Here is an 18,067-nt window from a genome sequence, read left to right as displayed (position 1 = left end):
CTAGCCTGACCGCTCTGTCCTGACCCAAGGAAGAGTTAGCCTGCAGCCACAGGAGAACAGGCAAAGCCCCTTCTAGACATGGCCGCAAGTTCCAGTGTTGAGTTGCTTAGTGTCTCTCACTCCCTTCCCCGCCTTGTCTTTTTGTGTGTGTAAAAACTACAATTTTGATCAGAAATTTTAAAGTCATTAAAAAAGCCCATCCCCCTCTTCCCCTCCCCCGCCCCCCCCCCCCGACTCCCAGCCCCCACTCAGCAGGATAGTGCGAAGGGCAGGAGAGCTCCTGCTGCAGTCACACAGTAGCGGCACAGTTGTAAATCCAGTTAACGGAACCGCTGGCCCTGCCGGGCACAGGAGGCCAACGGAAACCTGCAGAGCCCTCAGGACTGAGAAAGCTGGCCGCTGCCGCCGCTGCTGGTGATCCGGCTGTTCGGATCCACTGTCCCCGCTGCCGAGTCCGAAGGAAACGGCAGGAGCACGCTGGAGAACAGAGGGCAAGATGACAAGGCAGGAACGTGCCAATGCCGCGCAATTCTGGCCACCGCGGACGGCCACGTAGGGAGCTCTTCGATTGCGTGTGCGCCTCTCTTTGGGGCAGCTGACGCTCTCATCTCATCCTGTTCTGCCGCATGAGTGGCACGATGCTGGAAGGAGGCCCAGCCTTCGTCAGGAAGGGGTGTTTCAAGAGTTCGTTGGCGGAGGCTCTCTGGACCGGGTCTCTCACCAGCAAGCGGTCCAGGAATCCTTTGAGGGAAGGAGAAACCTAAAGAGGAGGGGGAGGAAGCAGCTGCCGTGAGTCACGGGCTCAGAAGAGCACGGGCCACAGGGTTTCTGGGAACTAGAGAAGCCACTGCCAGAGGAGCATGACATCAGTCCTACGGCTCCCCCTGGGTCAGCCAGTTGCTGGGAAATCCACAGCAGGCAGGAACTGGAAGGTCTGGAGGTGGGGAAGGGAAGGAATTAGGGACTGGCACAGCTTCTCTCTCTCCCCGGCCAGAGGAAAAGCAGAGAAAGAGAAGTTCCTTGAGCTCACCCTACTTCACTCACTCCAGGCCTTAAAGTGCCAAGTCATCTGGCTTCTGAAGTCAGATGCAGAACAGAGCCGTTAGCAATGATGTAGTCACAGATAACACATTGCAAATCCTGGAAGCTCTCTCCCCTACCCACAGAGCAATCCATTCCCAGAAATCAAACCCGACTGCATGCAATACAAAAGTCCCTGAAGTGCAAAACCCCGCACACACCCAGAGAGCCCCATGCCAACAAGTAACTCCTCTCCCAGGGCTTTGTACAGCTGCCATCACCATTGCATCCGGGCGCCTCTCTCTCTGGGGGTGTCACTGATGCTAACAGAGGGGACCAGAGCACATGGAAGCACAGCTCCCCAGGGGAGACCAGCAGGCAGAAAGCTCTCTGCCTCAGCTCTCCTGAGCACAGCACTCTCCCCCAGCAGGTGCAGACTCGGAAGTGAGTCTGTAAAATGGGTGGTTGACGTTAACTCATTGCCCTATGCGAAAACATCACCATCGCTATGCGAAAGTGGAGGCTGCACGGTTAAATCTCCAAAGAAGTTCAGGTTTCATAGGGCAACTGACGTCAGCCCCCAGCTGAGGCTGTGACTAAGGGAAGCCCCTAATTAGAAGATCAAGTACTAACTGCTCCTTTGTGCATGCAAGGAGTCCCTGCCTCAAAGAGTGCAGAATGGACAACGGGTGGGAAGGAAAACTGAGGCATGGAACAGCAAGGGCTCGGAGCGGTTTGGCTAGCCACTGCTAGGATACATAGGCCCAGGCCGCCCATATTAGGGAGAACCAGTCTCTCACGCCACGGAAGCGGACTGCATTTGTGGGTCTCCCATCCAGGTCCTGACTAAGCATGATACTACTTAGCTTGGGAGAGGAGATGATGATCAACACATTCATTACCTTATGCACATTTTTAAGTTTGGGAGGCAGGTTGTCCCGGATCATCTTCATTGCCTTTAAGGGGGGCTCATTAAAATAAGGGGGCTCTCCATCCACCATTTCTATCACCATCACTCCAAGGGACCAGATATCCACCTGCAGAGAGCAGAGAGGGGCAAGAGGTAAGCAAAGTGACAGCAACTGGCAATTGAATCATTATTGGAGGGCTGCTGTACCCACAAACCTGCCCCGCTGTGTTGGGCACTGCAAGATGTAGAGCAATGGACAGTCAGTCTCTGCCCCCAGAACTTACAGTGTAAATATACAAAGAGTGGGCAGGGGAAACTGAGGCACAGAGAGGGGCGTGGCTTGCCCAATCCAGGAATAGATCCTGGCCCATCCACTGCTCTAGTCACTAGGCAATGCTGCCTCTCTGTGTTTATGCTAAACTGCCTGTGCAGCACATCCGTGTCCTATTTAAAATCAGAAAGACTGGTACCTTCACTGGCGGTGAAAAAAGCCACTGCAGCGTCTCACTGAAAGAGTGATTAGGCCACACTCCCCCAATCAAGGCAGCCTGGCTTCTGGATCCAACAAAGATGGCAGCTGCATGTTCGAAACCCAGAGCCAAGGATGCTAGACCAGATGACTGGAGTGTTGCTAAATCTGTTCACAGCAGGAACTCAAAACCCCACCTTATATACATTTGCCCCTTGATTAGCAAGGATGTAAAGGTGCCTAGTGCTTTATTACTACGCCGACATTTCGAAGATGTTCTCACAGTACCCAGGACCTAATGGCATGAATTTAAAGCAAGCAGGTGAGTCTTCAAAGACCTGTCAGCTTAAGCAGTTTTCTTTTTATGACCCAGATGCGTTTAAGGCTAGTTTGCATTTATACACAGCGCCACCCAGTGGCCTTTGTTGCTACACACATGCCAGAAGCCAACTTCAACAGCTAAATGGATTTTGCTGCTACAGCAATAGTGGGCCACCAGATAGAAAGCCTCTACGGCATTTCTCCTGCCTAGGAAACGAGAGAGAATATCAGGCAGACCTAGCTAGTACATATGATTTAACTCCACCCCACACTATCAGCTTTTCCTAGTCAAGACAAACCCCGGGGAATGGGAGAAGGGTGCATGCAGAGAACTGCGTGCTGGTGGCATGGGAACCAACAGTGTGACCTGTCCGTGCCTAGGGTGGTCCATCTGAAAACGCCAAGGTCAGGGTAAGCTGCAAAAGGAGAGCAGATTCTCCCAAACTGGTGGCTGACACTGCCATTAGATTCACCAGCCAGTCACAGTGCTCCTGATCCCCCATAGCTATTAGCACAGAAGACACACCAGGCAAGATCACATAAAACATGCAGGGATTATGCTGCAAGAACAGATCCAATCCACTATTGATCTAACCAAACCCATGGTAATGTTTGTGTTTAAAAAAATATCCCCCACCCCCCCAAAAAAACAACATTGTTACCTCCATAATGAACCTCACAAAAAAGCCTGTTTTAACCAAACATGATTTTGATGTTAATATCCTTGTAATTAAGTTACTGCTAATGCCAAGAACGGTGAAAATGTGCCAAGTGAATGATCTTCTGACAAACCCTTGAACGTGGTGGAAGCTGTAATACTACAAAACCAGGAATGGAAAACTCCTGCGATGCATTCAGCAGTGTGTAGGGACATCCCTTTCTGCATCAATTTTGGGGTGAGGAGTGACATTGTCTGGATTAGGAGTGACCATTTATAATATTTAATACCAATATGACAAAATTGCAGTAAGTATCTTACAAGCTAGGCCATCAGGTACCATTGGAAAGGTTATAATTTGCCAAGTATGATGATATTGTTTATGTGTAGATCATCTTTGTACTGTAAGTTATGGATGTATGATAAATCAATATCACAACACTTTAAAAGTATTGGCTCTTGATGAGTTATCTGCGCTGACACTAATGGGCCTGGGAGGCATAACCCAGTAGCACAGCACAAGTGTTTGGATACAGATATACCACACATATCCATAACTTACAGTACAAAGACGATACACACACAAACAATATCATCATACTTAGCAAATTATAACCTTTCCATGTAGTTTCCTGTCCTTGCCTGTAGTACATGGCATATCTTGTAAGGTATTTATTGCAATTTTGTCATATTGGTATTAAATATTATAAATAGGCACCATAATCCAGACAGCGTCACAGACAGTGCCAGTGACTGACACCCCCCGCCCCCCAATTCCCCTTTAGAGTGAGACAAGCTCAGCTCTGACTAGGAAGCGATTGTTATGGGGAGATGTCAGTAACCATCAATTTCACGGCACACACACAAACTGAGGAAAACATTTCCACAGATGATAATCGAAAAGTAGACAGGCAAAGGAAGGAAAATGCTGCTTGAGAACGCATGAGCGTTTGATTTAAGGCTATTTACTCTGTAGATGTTGAAATGTGATGTTGACAATTTACATGTTAATAGTGATAAAGTTTTTCACTTTTTGAATCTCAACCTCTATGGTCATTAAATTAATTGTGTCCCCCCCATATGAACCCTCCCCATGATTTCCCACAAATGTGGACAGTTAACCCTATAAAAACTTGAAAAAATGCAAATAGCAATATTGATCATCAAAATTATAAAACAAGACAAACCAAATTCTGCCCCACTGGCGACCCCGTGACCTGCTGATGAAAGGACCAGTTAGCATAAGTGGGATCTGGACTGTATTCTACCAGCTCATTTCACACATGCTGCTGGGAACTTGCTGATGCTATCTGAAAGGCTCCATTCATGTTTCCATCCCAGAGCCTCTAGTGATTAGCATTGCTAGGGGTTTACCATCTACTCATCTCCCCCATAGGGTTGAAAGGCAGATCAGAGAGCCCTTGGCTGTGCCAAGGCCCACCTGATTGTATCTCCGATGGGGGGAAGCATGCCATATCAGCTTATTTCTCAGGCACTGAACTAGGGCTATCTCACTGTGATCCTGGGGTGGATCCCAAGATCAGCCCTTTCCCTGCCCATCTAGGTGCATCAAGCCATCTCTTAGCAGATGCCAGATGGGTCCCTCCTCACAGAGCCAGCCCTACCCCAGGTCGCCTGGTTCCTCAGGGCACAGAACCCTTCTGAAAGAGCCAGCTGGGTTTTCCCAGTACTGGGCTGCACAAGTGGCTGGAAATCCCCAGGCCCTGGTGGTTCGTTTCCTTGAAACACCATCGTCTCATCAAATTCTAATCCCTATTGCTATCCTCCTATCTCCCTTCTTTAGCAGTGGCCTCCCTTACCTTTCTCAGGAAGGGGCCAGACTGAACTACCCACATGGATCCCAGAGCAGGGTTGCCAACCATCCGTAAATTTACAGACAGTCAGTAAAAAAAATGTACGTTAACACTGTCTGTAAACCCGTAAATAAATGAAAATGTCCATGAAATAAAACATTGTTTTTTACATTGTCGTTCAGAATCACTTCTTGTATCATAAAACCACACTGACCGTGACTTTATCAGTTTCCTGTTTTCTATCTGCACATGCCCAAAGAGCCCGATTGATCAAATAGCTGTAGCTAAAACAATTGCATATTTCTGAATTCCTGTGTACAGAATATTGCGCGCAAGTACACACTTGTGACATTGTATCGTTTATGGTATTTTTAGTGAGGTCAGTAAAAAGTTTACGGTGTCAGTAAAAAAAACCTACCAACTTCAGATCTTCATGTCAGTAAAAACTAAAATGCAAGGTTGGCCACCCTGCCGGGGCAGCCTTACCTCGGGTCCATAAGGTAATCGGGAGATGAGCTCTGGCGCCATCCAGTAGGGGGTTCCCACCAGAGACTTCCGCCGCGGAACCTCTTTGTTCACTTGTGCACAAAACCCAAAATCAGAGAGCTTCACCTAGGAAGAGGGGAAAAGAGGGGTCAGTGCTAGCACAGGGAAAACAGCTAGCAGCTGCAATAATGGCCTACAACACCACAGACAACAATCCCTGACCACCAATAAAGAAAGAGGGTCAAAACAATGCAATTGAGGTGATAACCATTAAAAGGCAGCATAGATGAATATAAAGTTTAATTCTAAAAATAATCTAAACTGCTCAACATTTCCGTGATCAATTCTGTTTTGCAAAGTTGTTTAGTTTTTAAGTACACAATTCCTCCCCAGCCCCCACCGGCTGTTATCTGAACCTCTGAAGTACAAGATTTACAATCTCCATATTCAGGAAAGTAAAAACCCCACAGGAGTTTCAGTGTAAACAAAACGCTCTTTTTGCATCTCTATAACCCCAAAATCGCTCAGATTCAAAAGTAAGCTAGGAAGGCAATTAATCCATAATAGGGTATAATAGTTTTGGGCCTTCTGGACAAAGGAGAGGAGAAAAAGCCAGAGGGAGTTACTGAGATTTCAAAATCTGCTACTGATCAGCCTCCACTGGGCCTAGATGGGAAACACCCTTGGAAATTAGGAGGATTTGCAGTCAGACAGAAAATGGATCAGAAGGAATCATCAATAAGGCACTACTTTTTTTTTAAAAAAAGCATGTCAAATGGAAATCTGCACGAGGGATTTAAGTCACTTCCACATGATTTGCTGGTGAGGAAGTCAGATTTGTAGCCATAGGGGTGCCTAGTGAATCGAATGGACTGCCCAGAAGGTCATGGACAAGTCAAGATTCATGCCACATTGAAATAGAGATTGGTGTATTTCACTACACAATCGTTTCTAGCTATCATGAGTCGGGTTAGGTTCTGAAAGAAGGGGAAACTAAAGATGCTGTAGAATCCGAGTTGCCTCTTCAATAATAGAGGAAACAACATTATTAAACAATGCTTAGTGCTTGAACTTATACACTAAACACAAGAGCTAATCAATTCCCGCAAACAACCTGTTAGGAAAGTAGAACTTCCCTTTTTACAGGGAAATTCAGCCACAGAAGGCAGGTTTCACATAAGCAACCAACCTCAGGTAGCAAGTCAGTTTCAGCGCTGGGAATAGAACCCAAGCTTCCTAGCTTCCAGTCTCAGGTGGAGGTTGCTATAATCATGCAGTTAAGACCTAGAATAGAGCATTCTTCTACCCAGCTCTAGGTGCTTAGAATCATGAACCACTGAAGGGAAAAAGCCAATTACTTCGGTCTTGGTAGGAAATTCAGAGATTAATAATTTGATTTTAAAATGGAACTGTTATTTAAAGAGAAAACATGGATATTCCATTACCAGGCTAACATTTAGATCACATTTCTACCATGCTCCGAAGATGTACATTTGGAAAAAAAGCGTTTTTTGTTCTGCTTTAAAGGGACACAATCATCTTACACCATCTGAAGGGTTTTTTTTTAACCTACTTTTTTACAAACCATGTGTAAAAATGATGGTAATTGAACCATATTAGAGAAAACTTTTTTCCAAGTTCATTCGCACGACCCAGTTAATTTCACAGTTGCCCCTCCACAGCCTGTTTCCTTGTCTGCCACACACAACAGAAAAGTATTTTAAAATCAATAGGAAAGGAGGTGGTTTAAAAATTTTTTAGGAGAATTCTCACTCCCGAGGTCTGGTCTACACCTAAAACTTAGATCAACCTAGCTATGTTGCTCATGGGTGTGAAAAAGTCACACCCCCGAAAGACATATTTAAGCCAATCCAAGCTCCAGCACAGACGCCGCTAGGTTCACAGAAGAATCTTTTATCGATGTAGCTAACGTCTCTCGGCAAGGCAGATTTACTACTGCTTCTGTCACTGTAGTAAGTGTACACACTACAGTGGAACAGCCGCCATGTAGAGACAGCCAGAGTCTTCAGCTTCCCCACACAGGACAGGGGCCTTGTTTTCACTGGGGAAAAAAAAGGAGGTATGGTACTGTGTCCTGAAATTGAGTTAACTCACTCAAGGTCAAATCTTAGGTCAGGTCCACACTACAAACTTATATCAGTAGAACTACATCACTTGAGGGTGAGAGAAATCCACACCTTTGAGAGTGACGTAGTTATGCCGACCTAACCCTCGGTGTAGACAACACTAGGTTGATGGCAGAGCTTCTCCCATCAACATGCTACCACCTCTTCGGGAGGTGTATTAACTGCACTGACGGGAGAAGCATTCCCATCGGGATGCAGTATGTCTTGACTCGAGTGTGGAACGTGAAGACAAGTCCCTAGTGACGACAGGGCCATGTGGAGTTTTCACATGAGTTAGCAGGTTGATATGGGCTTTTCTTCCCTGCAAGTCTGAGTTCGTACACTCAAGTTCCTGCAGCCTAGCTAGTTCTAATGAGCACAGCCACACTGCGTAACAACCCGCCAGCTGATAAGGGTTTGAGCAGGGGGTTAGACTAGAGACCTCCTGAGGTACTTTCCATCTCTGATCTTTCTTTGATGCTAGGAGTTGTTGTAATGCAAGCTACTGAATCTCCACTGCATCCTTCCCCATTGAAACTCCAGCTTCAGGAGCGCTCAAGTGTGAGCAAACCCCCTCTGACGGCCAGCGAGCTCAAGCGTAAAGCACCACTTAACTCAAGCTAGAGATTTCTGGGAATTGGGTTGGGGCCCCACTGAAATTCCACCTCACGCTAACGCTGCTATGGAGACGAGCCCGACGCAGGAGCCGTAGCCAACGGCAAGAATCCTGGGACGATGGCGCTTCACACAGCAATTTATGGGTGACGGAGATACCAAAATGCACCCTTAGGTGTCGCTGTCCCCACAGGAGAGGGCAGCTGGGCACAGCGATCATTCATCCAGCTCCATGTGGTGCAGAAATCCTGTTATCACAGGACAGGAAGATTCATCGTGTCTGAGGCTCTGAACCTGCAGCCCCACCCCCGGCTAACAGCCTGGGAGTCTCCCTTACCTTGCCGTCATGTGTGAGCAGGATGGAGTCGCTCTTGATGTCTCGGTGGATGACTCCCTGGGCGTGGAGAACAGAAAGTGCCTTCAGGACAGCCAGGCAGACAGCAGCAATCTGCTCTTCGTTCATCCTGGAAGAAGGAGAAGGTTCACAGCGCTGAAATGATGCCCTCTTCATGGTGCTATGCAGTAACCAGGGGAACTGCCATTGTCTCGCCCTCAGCGTCAGAGACAGGAAGTGTTCTGCAAGCTTTCATTAAGCTCCATACCCACCCTATCTGGGGGAAGCATTATCACCACTTCAAGATGGGGAAAGATGAGGGATTTGCTCATGGGCACATAGGGAGCCTATGGCAGAGCCGGGCACAGACCCCATGAGTCCTGACTCCTTGTGCCCCCTGCTCTAACCACTAGCCCACACTCCCTCCCAGAGCTGGGAACAGAACCCAGCAGCCCTGACCCCTGGCACTGAGGAGCCCTTCAGCATTCTACATTTGGAGTGGGCATTCAAAAGTGCTATGCTAAGCTGGAAACTCCAGGAGAGGCGCTATGCTAAGCTAATGACTCCAGGAGAGGCAAGGCCTATGACTGCAGCACATCTCATCTGTAGGGTGACTCCATGTTTATTAGGAGTGGAATCTTCAGCGCTGGCTTCGCTCTGCTCCCACCGAAGTCCAAGGTAAAACTCCCCTGTTGGCTCAGTGGGTGACTGAGCAAAGCCAACGGCGAGTGCTTTGGAAAGTCCCATCCTGTGTTTAGCAGATGCACGCAGCGATAATCACTACACGAACACAATGGGCTCACAGAGAACTGCTGACCAACAAGGAAGACGCAACACAATCGGATGCCGAATGCAGTCAGAACAGGGGTTCCAGGAAGAAAAGCAACTCAGAGAACCATTATGCAGCCCCACTGTGGGTGAGCTGGTGGGGCAGGTGCTCCTAGAACAGCATGTGCAGCACCCCTGTAGGCAAGACTCACCTCTAAGGAAGGTCTCTGCTGCACACAACCTGGGCTTTAGCCCTACCACCCACACAGAAAGACCCCTGGCCTGGGTTTGGAGGGGTTTTAAGCCCAGCTAGCTGACCCAGCAGCATGGCTGGGAGTCAGGTCTGCTGGGTTCTGTCCCCAGCTCTAGTAGGGGAGTAGGGACTACTGCAGTGACCACACGGGCTAAAATCACTGCAGTACTGATAACCCTCTGATGCCCTTTCCCAATCCCCCTCCCTTCCGGGACAGACATTCTCCCACAGCTGACTGTGCTGAGACATTAGGATTCTTTCCCAAAGAACCATGAGATGGGTCCTTGGACAATGCAGAGACAGTAACTAGGGTAGGACTCTGCCGAAAGGCCGCTCATCCCCAGGCTATGCTAGCCCAGGTGCTGAGACCCAGGGACCCCAGTGCCAGTCACCTGAGTTTGTTGTGTAGTGTAGATCTAGCCTGTCTGGGGTTGCTAGTCTGTCACCCCTGTAGAGTGAACTTGGGTGATGGACCTGTGGATCCGCCCCCCCGGGTTAGCCTCACCCAGCTCTGAGGAGCCACACTCAAGTGAGTGCAGCGCTAGGACTTCTGGGGGCACATCCCATGGGTCTCTGTGCTGCAATAAGCTGAGCCGCTCTAGAACTCTTTCCCAGTAAATGTGTCTGTCTTGGGTGCACAGAGGGAATTGTGGGAATGCACTGCAGGATTATCAGCACACAGTGATTTACCCTGTGTCCTCACTGCAAAGTGGGCGGGATCCTGGCCTGCAAGAAAGCCTCCCTCGGGTCCATACAGACCAGCTGGCCTGGGTTTAAAGCACCACTACACTCAGGCGAGAGGGTTCTGGGTGTGGATAAGAATGAGGGGGTTGGGACAGCACTCGAGTTAACACTGCAGTGGAGACATATCCACAACCATAACCTAACCCTCCATCTCCCTTCTGAGCTGTCTGTCCTCTTGCCCGCTGGCTTTTATACGCCTGAGCTGGAGCTACTGCGATCCAGCCAGCTGTGTGCACACCCCACCCGTGTCATTTCTAGCGCTCTTTTTCCTAACTATGACTCCACTTCCATGCCTGCTGCTCTGAATCTGGGATCAGAGGGATGAGCTGGCCCAGCCGCGAGTCCCCAGGGCAAGGTTTGTCCCCGCATCATACCTGGTATGCGTTACGATATCCGTCAGAGCTCCGCCTTCAAGGAACTCCATCACCACCCACAGCTCATCCCCCACCAGGTAGCTGTTGTACATCTCCACCACGTTCTCGTGCTGGTAGTCCCTCATAATCACCACCTGAAAAACAGGGAGCAAAGCGGGGCATTACGGCCAATGCAGGGAGCAGAACGGGGCTGCCAGTGTTAAGAGAGGGCAAAGCAAACATGGGCGCAACTCTAACATACAGAGGAAAAACCCAAGAAGACTTTTTAAAAGGAGGGGAAATAAACCTGACTTGAATGTGGTTCCCTAAAGGGCAGAGTTCAACCAACCAGGAAATCCACCCGAGCTAGAGAGAGCAGTTCGGGTGGCCCTCAATCTACAAGAAGACTGCATCCCTTTGGCATTTGCTATACTGGCAATGGAAGTAACAGAGGTAGAGATAATAAGCCTGAGTCTCTCTAATAAATGCTTACTGGGGATGGTTGTCCCTGGAGGATTGGGCCTTGCTGGTTCGCGGATGCTAACAGGGTCCTGCCCTAACGAGCCCATGCTAGGCATGGGTGGCGAGTTTCCATCCAAACTCTTTGGCTGACCTGTGGTAGTGCCGGAGAGGGCCAGATTCGGCCTCCCACCACAGTCAGGAGACTCAGCGTTAAGCTAGCTGGGGATTTGCTTCGGCTGCTGCAGGGTGCACGGACTTTGCCAGACAGTGAATCAAAAGGAAATGGTCACGCTTGGATTTCAAGCAGGTGGTGGCTGCAAGTGGGGAGTTGGAGGCAGGCAGCAGTACTGCTTGGGTCAGATGCACGGCCCAGGGATAAAAAGGATTCTTAACAGCTGCGCATTAACACAGCCTGTTTGACCATCTATCTTCCCCCAAGGTTCCTGAGGTGCATTTTGTGGTGTTTTCTCCAGCCCAGATTGATGAGACTCAGGCAATGGGGCTTTCATGCTTTCCCAAGGGAAGGAGATTTCCCCAGCACAATGCAGCAGGGCTCCCCAAGCATACCACCACATGGCCAGGTCTTCACTGAGATCGCCTCCCAGCTTCCTCTCCCCTCCCATTCCCCATCGCTCACCTCGCACTCCAATCACGGCCACCCAATTTCCCCACTCAGAGAAGGGATATTAGCTGTGCCCGATGCATTTCTAGCTTCTTTCGCAACTGGAAATGAGAAGCAGCCAATCGCCCCTGACCAATCCACACTATGAACCACATTGAGACCAGCTGCTTTAACAGAGTCCAAGGCAAGGAAGCATCTCCTGAGACTCAGCCTAAATACTCCATGGCTGAATCGCATTCCACTCCTCCTAATCATACCCCCTAGGATCATCCTAAATAATGCCCCCTGCTCCTTTGAGTTCACCCTCCCAATGCCTGGAGGTTTACCAGATCCCTTCTCTTCTCCCCACCGCATCCACAAGCCAGTCTTTTTTCCCCAAACAGACAAGACTAGCTTGTACCATAACCTGCCACAGCCATAACCTTTGCTCTGTGACACCCCAGCTCCTTCCAAAGACCTGGTAAACCAACTCTTTGCTTCACAACCAATATCAGAGTGGAAGCCCACCTGGGGGAGGGGGGCAGGGACCAGGAGCACCTTTGTGATTTAGGAGCGTTCATCTATTTTCAAAACTGACTTCTTACGAGTCTAGTCTGTACAACTTTCAGGAGGAACTGGGAGCCTAAGGGCCAGATTTGCAAAGGAATTTATGTACCTAAAGATGCAGATGAGAGCCAGTGAGATTTTTTCAAAGTCACCTAAGCAGGACAGGCACCTAACTCATGTAGGTTTTTCTGAAAATCTTACTAAGCGCCTGTCTGTCTTGAGATGGCCAAATACCTTTACACCTTTATCTTCAAGGCACTTAATGTCCTGGGCCCAGGATATCTAAAAGATGGACTAAAACTCTGCACAAAGATCATGGTCATGAGTGTTATTCCTCTGGCACGATGGCACGTTCTACAATAAGAGTAAAGCTCAACTGTCCAGGAGACAAAGCCGTCTCAGAGGCTGGTCTGAGACAGTGGAATGAACTACCCCAGGAATGACGGGCCATCTCAAACCTCTCCACCTCCTGCTCCAAGTGTGAGGCAAATTGACAGCATGACAGAACACACACAGATGTCAGTCACGTTGCTTCATGCATGTCTGAAAGGTGCTCAGATACTATGGTGACAAGTGTGGTACAAGAACCTACCTAGAAAAACTATAAATCTGGTCCTGTGCTGCTTCTGAATTTGGAACACAAGAGCCTTTGAAAATCTCCCCCACTGCCCCAAATACCTTTTTCTAGCGGTGCTGTTAAGCTCTTAGCATGCTCCTGGCCTCCAGATGAATACAGAGCTCAGCTACAGTCAGCACTGCTTCAAAAGACTGCCCGAATGGACTGCTACTCTTGGGCCATGCTTGCCTTTAGGATTCCAAGTTTGCACCCCAACCAGTGGTGCTGACAGCACGTCCCATGCCTATAGCACACACTCAGGCCCGAAGGGGACTGCAGTCCCTACCATCCCTCGACCCTGCTGTAAATCAGGGCTCTGAAGAAGTGAGGACGGCATGCCGGGAGTGGGGTTCTACATGGGCGACTGTCTTGAAGGGGTAAGTAGCCACTTGCTCTCCCTGGAGAGGCTCCCGCCTGTGGGATGTGCCTGGGGGTCTGATCAACGTAGCCAAAGTCATCCCAGGCCTAGATGGGTTCAATTTTGGAGACCTCTTGGGGCAGGAGGCAACTTCCGTGCCCACCTCACTTACCTCATTAAATAGCAGCTCACGCCTCTGCTGCTTCCGCAGATCCATTTTCTTCACGGCCACCAGCTTGCCCGTGCTCTTGACAGTGGCAATGCACACGATGCCTGTTGAACCTTCGCCGATTTTAATGAAATTATCCAGGTAGGTCCTGGGGTCGCCCGGGTCGACCACCATCTGCAAGGCGGCTCGGAACTGTTCGTGGGAAACTCGCTGGGGCTCGCGCTGTGGGGAGCGGGGCTGCTGGGAGGCCATGGGGGGAGGAGGAGGTGGTGGTGGCTGCTGGGAGTAAGATGGCTGGGGGTTTGACTGGGGGATGCGAGTTAAGTGGGGGTCTGATGCATGTGGGGAGAGTCCTGGATGGGGTTGCTCTGGGTTTTTGGATCTTGGCTGGCCTGGTTGGTGGACCTTGGACGAGCTACTGTTCCCACTTACTGGCCCGTTGGATGCCATTTCCTGGGGCCTCGCAGACCTGGGCTCTGCCTGGAAGGAGAGAAGAAACAAAAAACAGCCCATCAGCAGCTGAACCTATGGCAGAGAGACTGGGCGACGTAGCATCAACCCCAGGCTCTCCGATCGCTGGCCGCCTCTGCGCGGAGCACGAGCAAAAGCTGCTTCCTACTCCAAAATCTTCCCTGCCAATTGAGTGCAGGAAGCAAGAGGAAAAAGACGTCAGTGTTGCATTCCCCCATTGGGTTACCAGAGAAGCCATGCTGAGACAGTGTCTAAAGACAGACAGCAGTGGTTAGAGGTGAACTGGAGTTTATGTATTGCCAAATGGGATAGCAAGAGGAAAAAAGAGAGAGAGAGAGATCTTCATTGGGATGGCTGTGGGGAGAGGGAAAGGGAAGAGGTGTGAGGAAAAAGAAAAGTCTATAAAGGCCTGAGGCACCTACACAGCATCCACAGGTGTTTCTATGGGACACGGCCTTGTAAGAGGGGGTCTCAAGCATCTGTTAGCATGGCGCTGTAGCTAGAAGGACAGAGCAGTGACGGTGCAGGGTTGCTACAGGGAGTGCAGCTGCAGCAGCGGAAGTGCAGAGCCCACAGCTGCCAAAGGCGAGCGCGCGCGCATGCGCACAGTGGCAGTGCAGGATAGCTACAGGATCGCTACAGAGAATGCAGCTGGTGAGGAGGAGACAGGTGCTGCTCCAGGAGACAGGGCAGTGAGCACAGCTGCTTCCGGACTACAGCACAGTGCGGCAGTGCAAGGCTTGCTAGAGGACAGGAAGCCGGTGCAGCAGTGATGCAGCGCATACAGCCATGGCAGGAAGGCAGCTGCTGAAGGAGGCAGTGTAGCAGTGGCATCAGCTTCAAACAGGGCTCAAAGGCAGCGGAGCAGGGAGCCGACTCCTGCAGGAGGCAGCGTCTGTTTGCTACCAAGCGTGCAGCTGTTAGAGAGGATCCAACCATCTTCTCTGCACGCTAGATGTTTGACACTGTGATGCACAGAAGCGTCCAGACAAGCAGGAAGCTGGCCACCTAGCCATCCCGCCACCCACTCCAGCAGCCTGCCAGAAATACCTGATTCTATATGCCTTAAAATCAATCAATAGTGGATGTACCTTAGGGAAGAAGCCCCTTTGCTTCAGAAGTTAATCAGCTAGGGAGGAAAGGTGCTTTGTCAGGGAGGGTGCATCTGCTTGTGGGGTACTGATCCCGAACATGGCTCAGTCTTAGCTGCTGGATAGTTCGGAGGGGTAACTAGGAGACAGAGCCTAACCCAGATCATGGCCTGAGGGGTGGGGGAACTTTTACCTGGGAACCTGGGCCCCTGACAGGATCAGTCTCAGCTCGTGGATATGTATTAAAAGGCCGCCCGGTCTGCTGAGCTGTCTTCATCACCCCTTCGGAGACGGGGATGTTTGGAGTCCGGATATTGGGCCCCGAGAGCGGGCGCTTGTCGCGTGGAGATTGGGGGCTTTTCTCCCCGGTGTACGTGGATTTGGGCCTCTTGTCGGAGGCTTCATTGCGATCCCTCCTGACCACACGGTCGGCCGGTTCGCTGTAGTCCCTCTCCGCCGGGTAGTCTCGCCTCCCATCCCGGTCATGTGCTCTGGGCCTGCCCTCTTTGGAGGGTTTGTGGTAATCAGGAGGGGGCGGCCTCCTGCCAGGGTGCTTAGTGGATTTGCTGCTGGGTTCCTGCCCTTGGGGCTGCTGTGGGTGGGCCTGGTTCTCCTCCCTGTCCCGGTTCCTCTCCCTGTCCCGATCCAGCTCATTCCTGGCCTCACGGCGACTCCTCTCCTTGTGTTCCTTATTCCTGTCCTCATGGGGGCGGGCTTTGGCCGGGCCCTCATTGAGGCCATTCTCCTGGAAGAGCTGGTCACGGCGGGACTGGAAGGGCGGGCTGTCCCGGCGCAGTGAGTTGGAGCGGGACACCGACATGTTCTCAAATTCATCCAGCAGCCAGGTCAGGGAGCCATCCTTGGCAGCTTTGTTCCCCCGCACAATGGTCTTCATGCAGGACATAGGATGGAAAACACACACAGACACAAAGAAAAAGGGGAAAAAAAAAAAAAAAAAAAAAAAAAAAAAGGGAAAATGAAACGTCTGGTGGTGAACATGATGCACCTGACGGCAACCACGCAGAGACACGGCCCAACTGCATGAGACACCAACGAGGACAAACAAGGGACAGGGTTTTACCATCTGCCAGTGCAAGCACACACCTCCACATATACACTCCCCCACCCCCAACTGGCACATAGTCTCCAGCCATATCCACCCTTGCGTCTCTGCTACAACCAGACTGCCAGCAAAGGCACTGATAGTGGGTATGGCAAGGTGAACCCTTGCCCACTAGGACCGGAGTTGAGATCCCCACCAGCTCATTTCAGGTAGGAGTCACTGCACTCTCAGTCCTTGACCTGTCAGTCAGTCTGCTAGGCTGGGGGATTTTATATCCTTCCTTGCACCATTGACTGATGCCTTTTCTCTGCAGGTTAGAAAAGCCTAAGTAGTTTAATGCTCCCAACCTGACCTCCTACGGGAACCCGTTTTCTCTAAATACTGTGATCACTGCCCATTTACACAGGACATGACTCTTCCCCACCTTCACCTGTGTCTGGTGATGGCACAGTCCTCCCCTTCTCACCTGGCTGTCCTGTCTTACCAACTCCAGCCAGGAGGGGCAGATGCTTTGCATGGCTGAGGGTTTCTGTGCACCACACACTTATGAAACGGAATGGCTTGCTCGCCTGCTTGATCATGCAAAGACATGCAGCTCTTACAAAACAGCAGCCTGTGCCTCGGCTCGACCACGTTTGCAGTTTACTGACAAAATGAACTGGACTGTGCACATTGAAAACATCACCAGAACAACCCACAGACACCACGTAACTCAGAAGGAGTGACATTCGGTTGATCCACCCCAGGGCGTAGCAGATCGGGACTGGAGGCAGAGCCCAGGGCTGAAAGAGCAGACGGTGCTGCAGGTCCGGATCAAGGTGCATCGGCGGGGGAGTCCGTAATAGCAGGCCTGTGGGAGGTAGCAGGTCGGTGCTTCTACCGTTTACAGCAGAAAGGCTAAAAGATCACTGAATCCAAAAGCAATTTGTGGCAGGGGCAGACACATTTCTGCATGATGTGTTGGTTTCTAGCACAACCGGGCCCTGGTCAAGGCATGCATGTGCTAGTGCAACTGAAATAATATAGCAGTGTAGGGCCTGAGTCCATCACATAACAAAACCATCCTTCTCATGGCTACAGCAGAGGAACCCATCATGGCAACACGTGCCAGAAAGCTATTTAGGGAAAGGAGGGGGGAGGGGAGAGAAACGCCATCCAGGTGCCCAAAGAGGTGAGCAAGATCTGTAAGAGAGACAATGTTAATACAACCACCAGCCATGTTCAAGTTCAGGTCAGAACCATCTTGACAACTGCTTATCTGGTGAAAGAATCCCATTTACAGCTTCAAGCGCTAGCAAGCAGCAGCAGCAACTACACGGGATAAGAGTAATACAGAAGCCAGAGCAGAGCAGTTGCATCTCTGCAATTAAGAAGCAGTCACTTTCATGCCAATCAGCCTGCCATGCTAAAATGGCAGTGCTTTTAGTGGCTAGAGCAGGGGACTGGAGTCAGGACACCTGAGTTCTACTCCCACCAACTCACTGCGAGGCCTTTGAGCAAGTTGCTTCATGTTTCCAAGCCTCAGTTTGCCCCATGTGAGAGAGCTGGTGTTTACAAGATGGGGATACTGTCACCTCCTTAAGAGGGGGCACTGTGAAGCTATTCATAAGGCACTGGATGACCCTTAGAGGAAAGAGGCTAGAGGAATGCAAAAATTGCTACTACAGGCTAAAAGCAGAGTCACTTTGGATTCTAATCACCAGATGCCTGACTGCCAGAAATTCCTGGGATCACAGATTAAGAAACCTCAAAGCAATTTAGTTTTAAGCCGCTAAGCCCTCCCTCCCTTTGCTTGTTT

At 50.3% G+C, this 18,067-nt stretch overlaps 1 protein-coding gene across 4 annotated transcripts in view; it reads right to left on the bottom strand.

Moving 5' to 3' along the window:
- Positions 1-243: 243 nt before the first annotated feature.
- The window catches only part of PAK4 (p21 (RAC1) activated kinase 4), an 89,766-nt gene continuing 71,942 nt past the window's right edge, over positions 244-18,067 (bottom strand). For 3 of the 4 annotated variants that reach the window (XM_067556708.1, XM_067556710.1, XM_067556709.1), the window contains 7 exons: positions 15,400-16,095; positions 13,648-14,124; positions 10,893-11,026; positions 8,757-8,883; positions 5,679-5,804; positions 1,923-2,057; positions 244-760 (listed from right to left, as the gene is read on the bottom strand). In XM_067556708.1, coding sequence (XP_067412809.1) covers positions 605-760; positions 1,923-2,057; positions 5,679-5,804; positions 8,757-8,883; positions 10,893-11,026; positions 13,648-14,124; positions 15,400-16,095 — 1,851 coding nt within the window. In that variant the 3' untranslated portion in view covers positions 244-604. The remainder of the gene's footprint in view (positions 761-1,922; positions 2,058-5,678; positions 5,805-8,756; positions 8,884-10,892; positions 11,027-13,647; positions 14,125-15,399; positions 16,096-18,067) is intronic. The other variant, XM_067556711.1, reaches the window with a different exon arrangement.

The sequence above is a fragment of the Emydura macquarii genome, unplaced genomic scaffold (assembly GCF_026122565.2).
Source record: "Emydura macquarii macquarii isolate MOO-44397 ecotype Brisbane River unplaced genomic scaffold, CSIRO-AGI_Emac_v2 contig_1790, whole genome shotgun sequence".
Lineage (NCBI taxonomy): Eukaryota > Metazoa > Chordata > Testudines > Chelidae > Emydura > Emydura macquarii.
The sequence above is the reverse complement of the archived record's forward strand: the minus strand, read 5'-3'. Positions and strand labels throughout refer to the sequence as shown.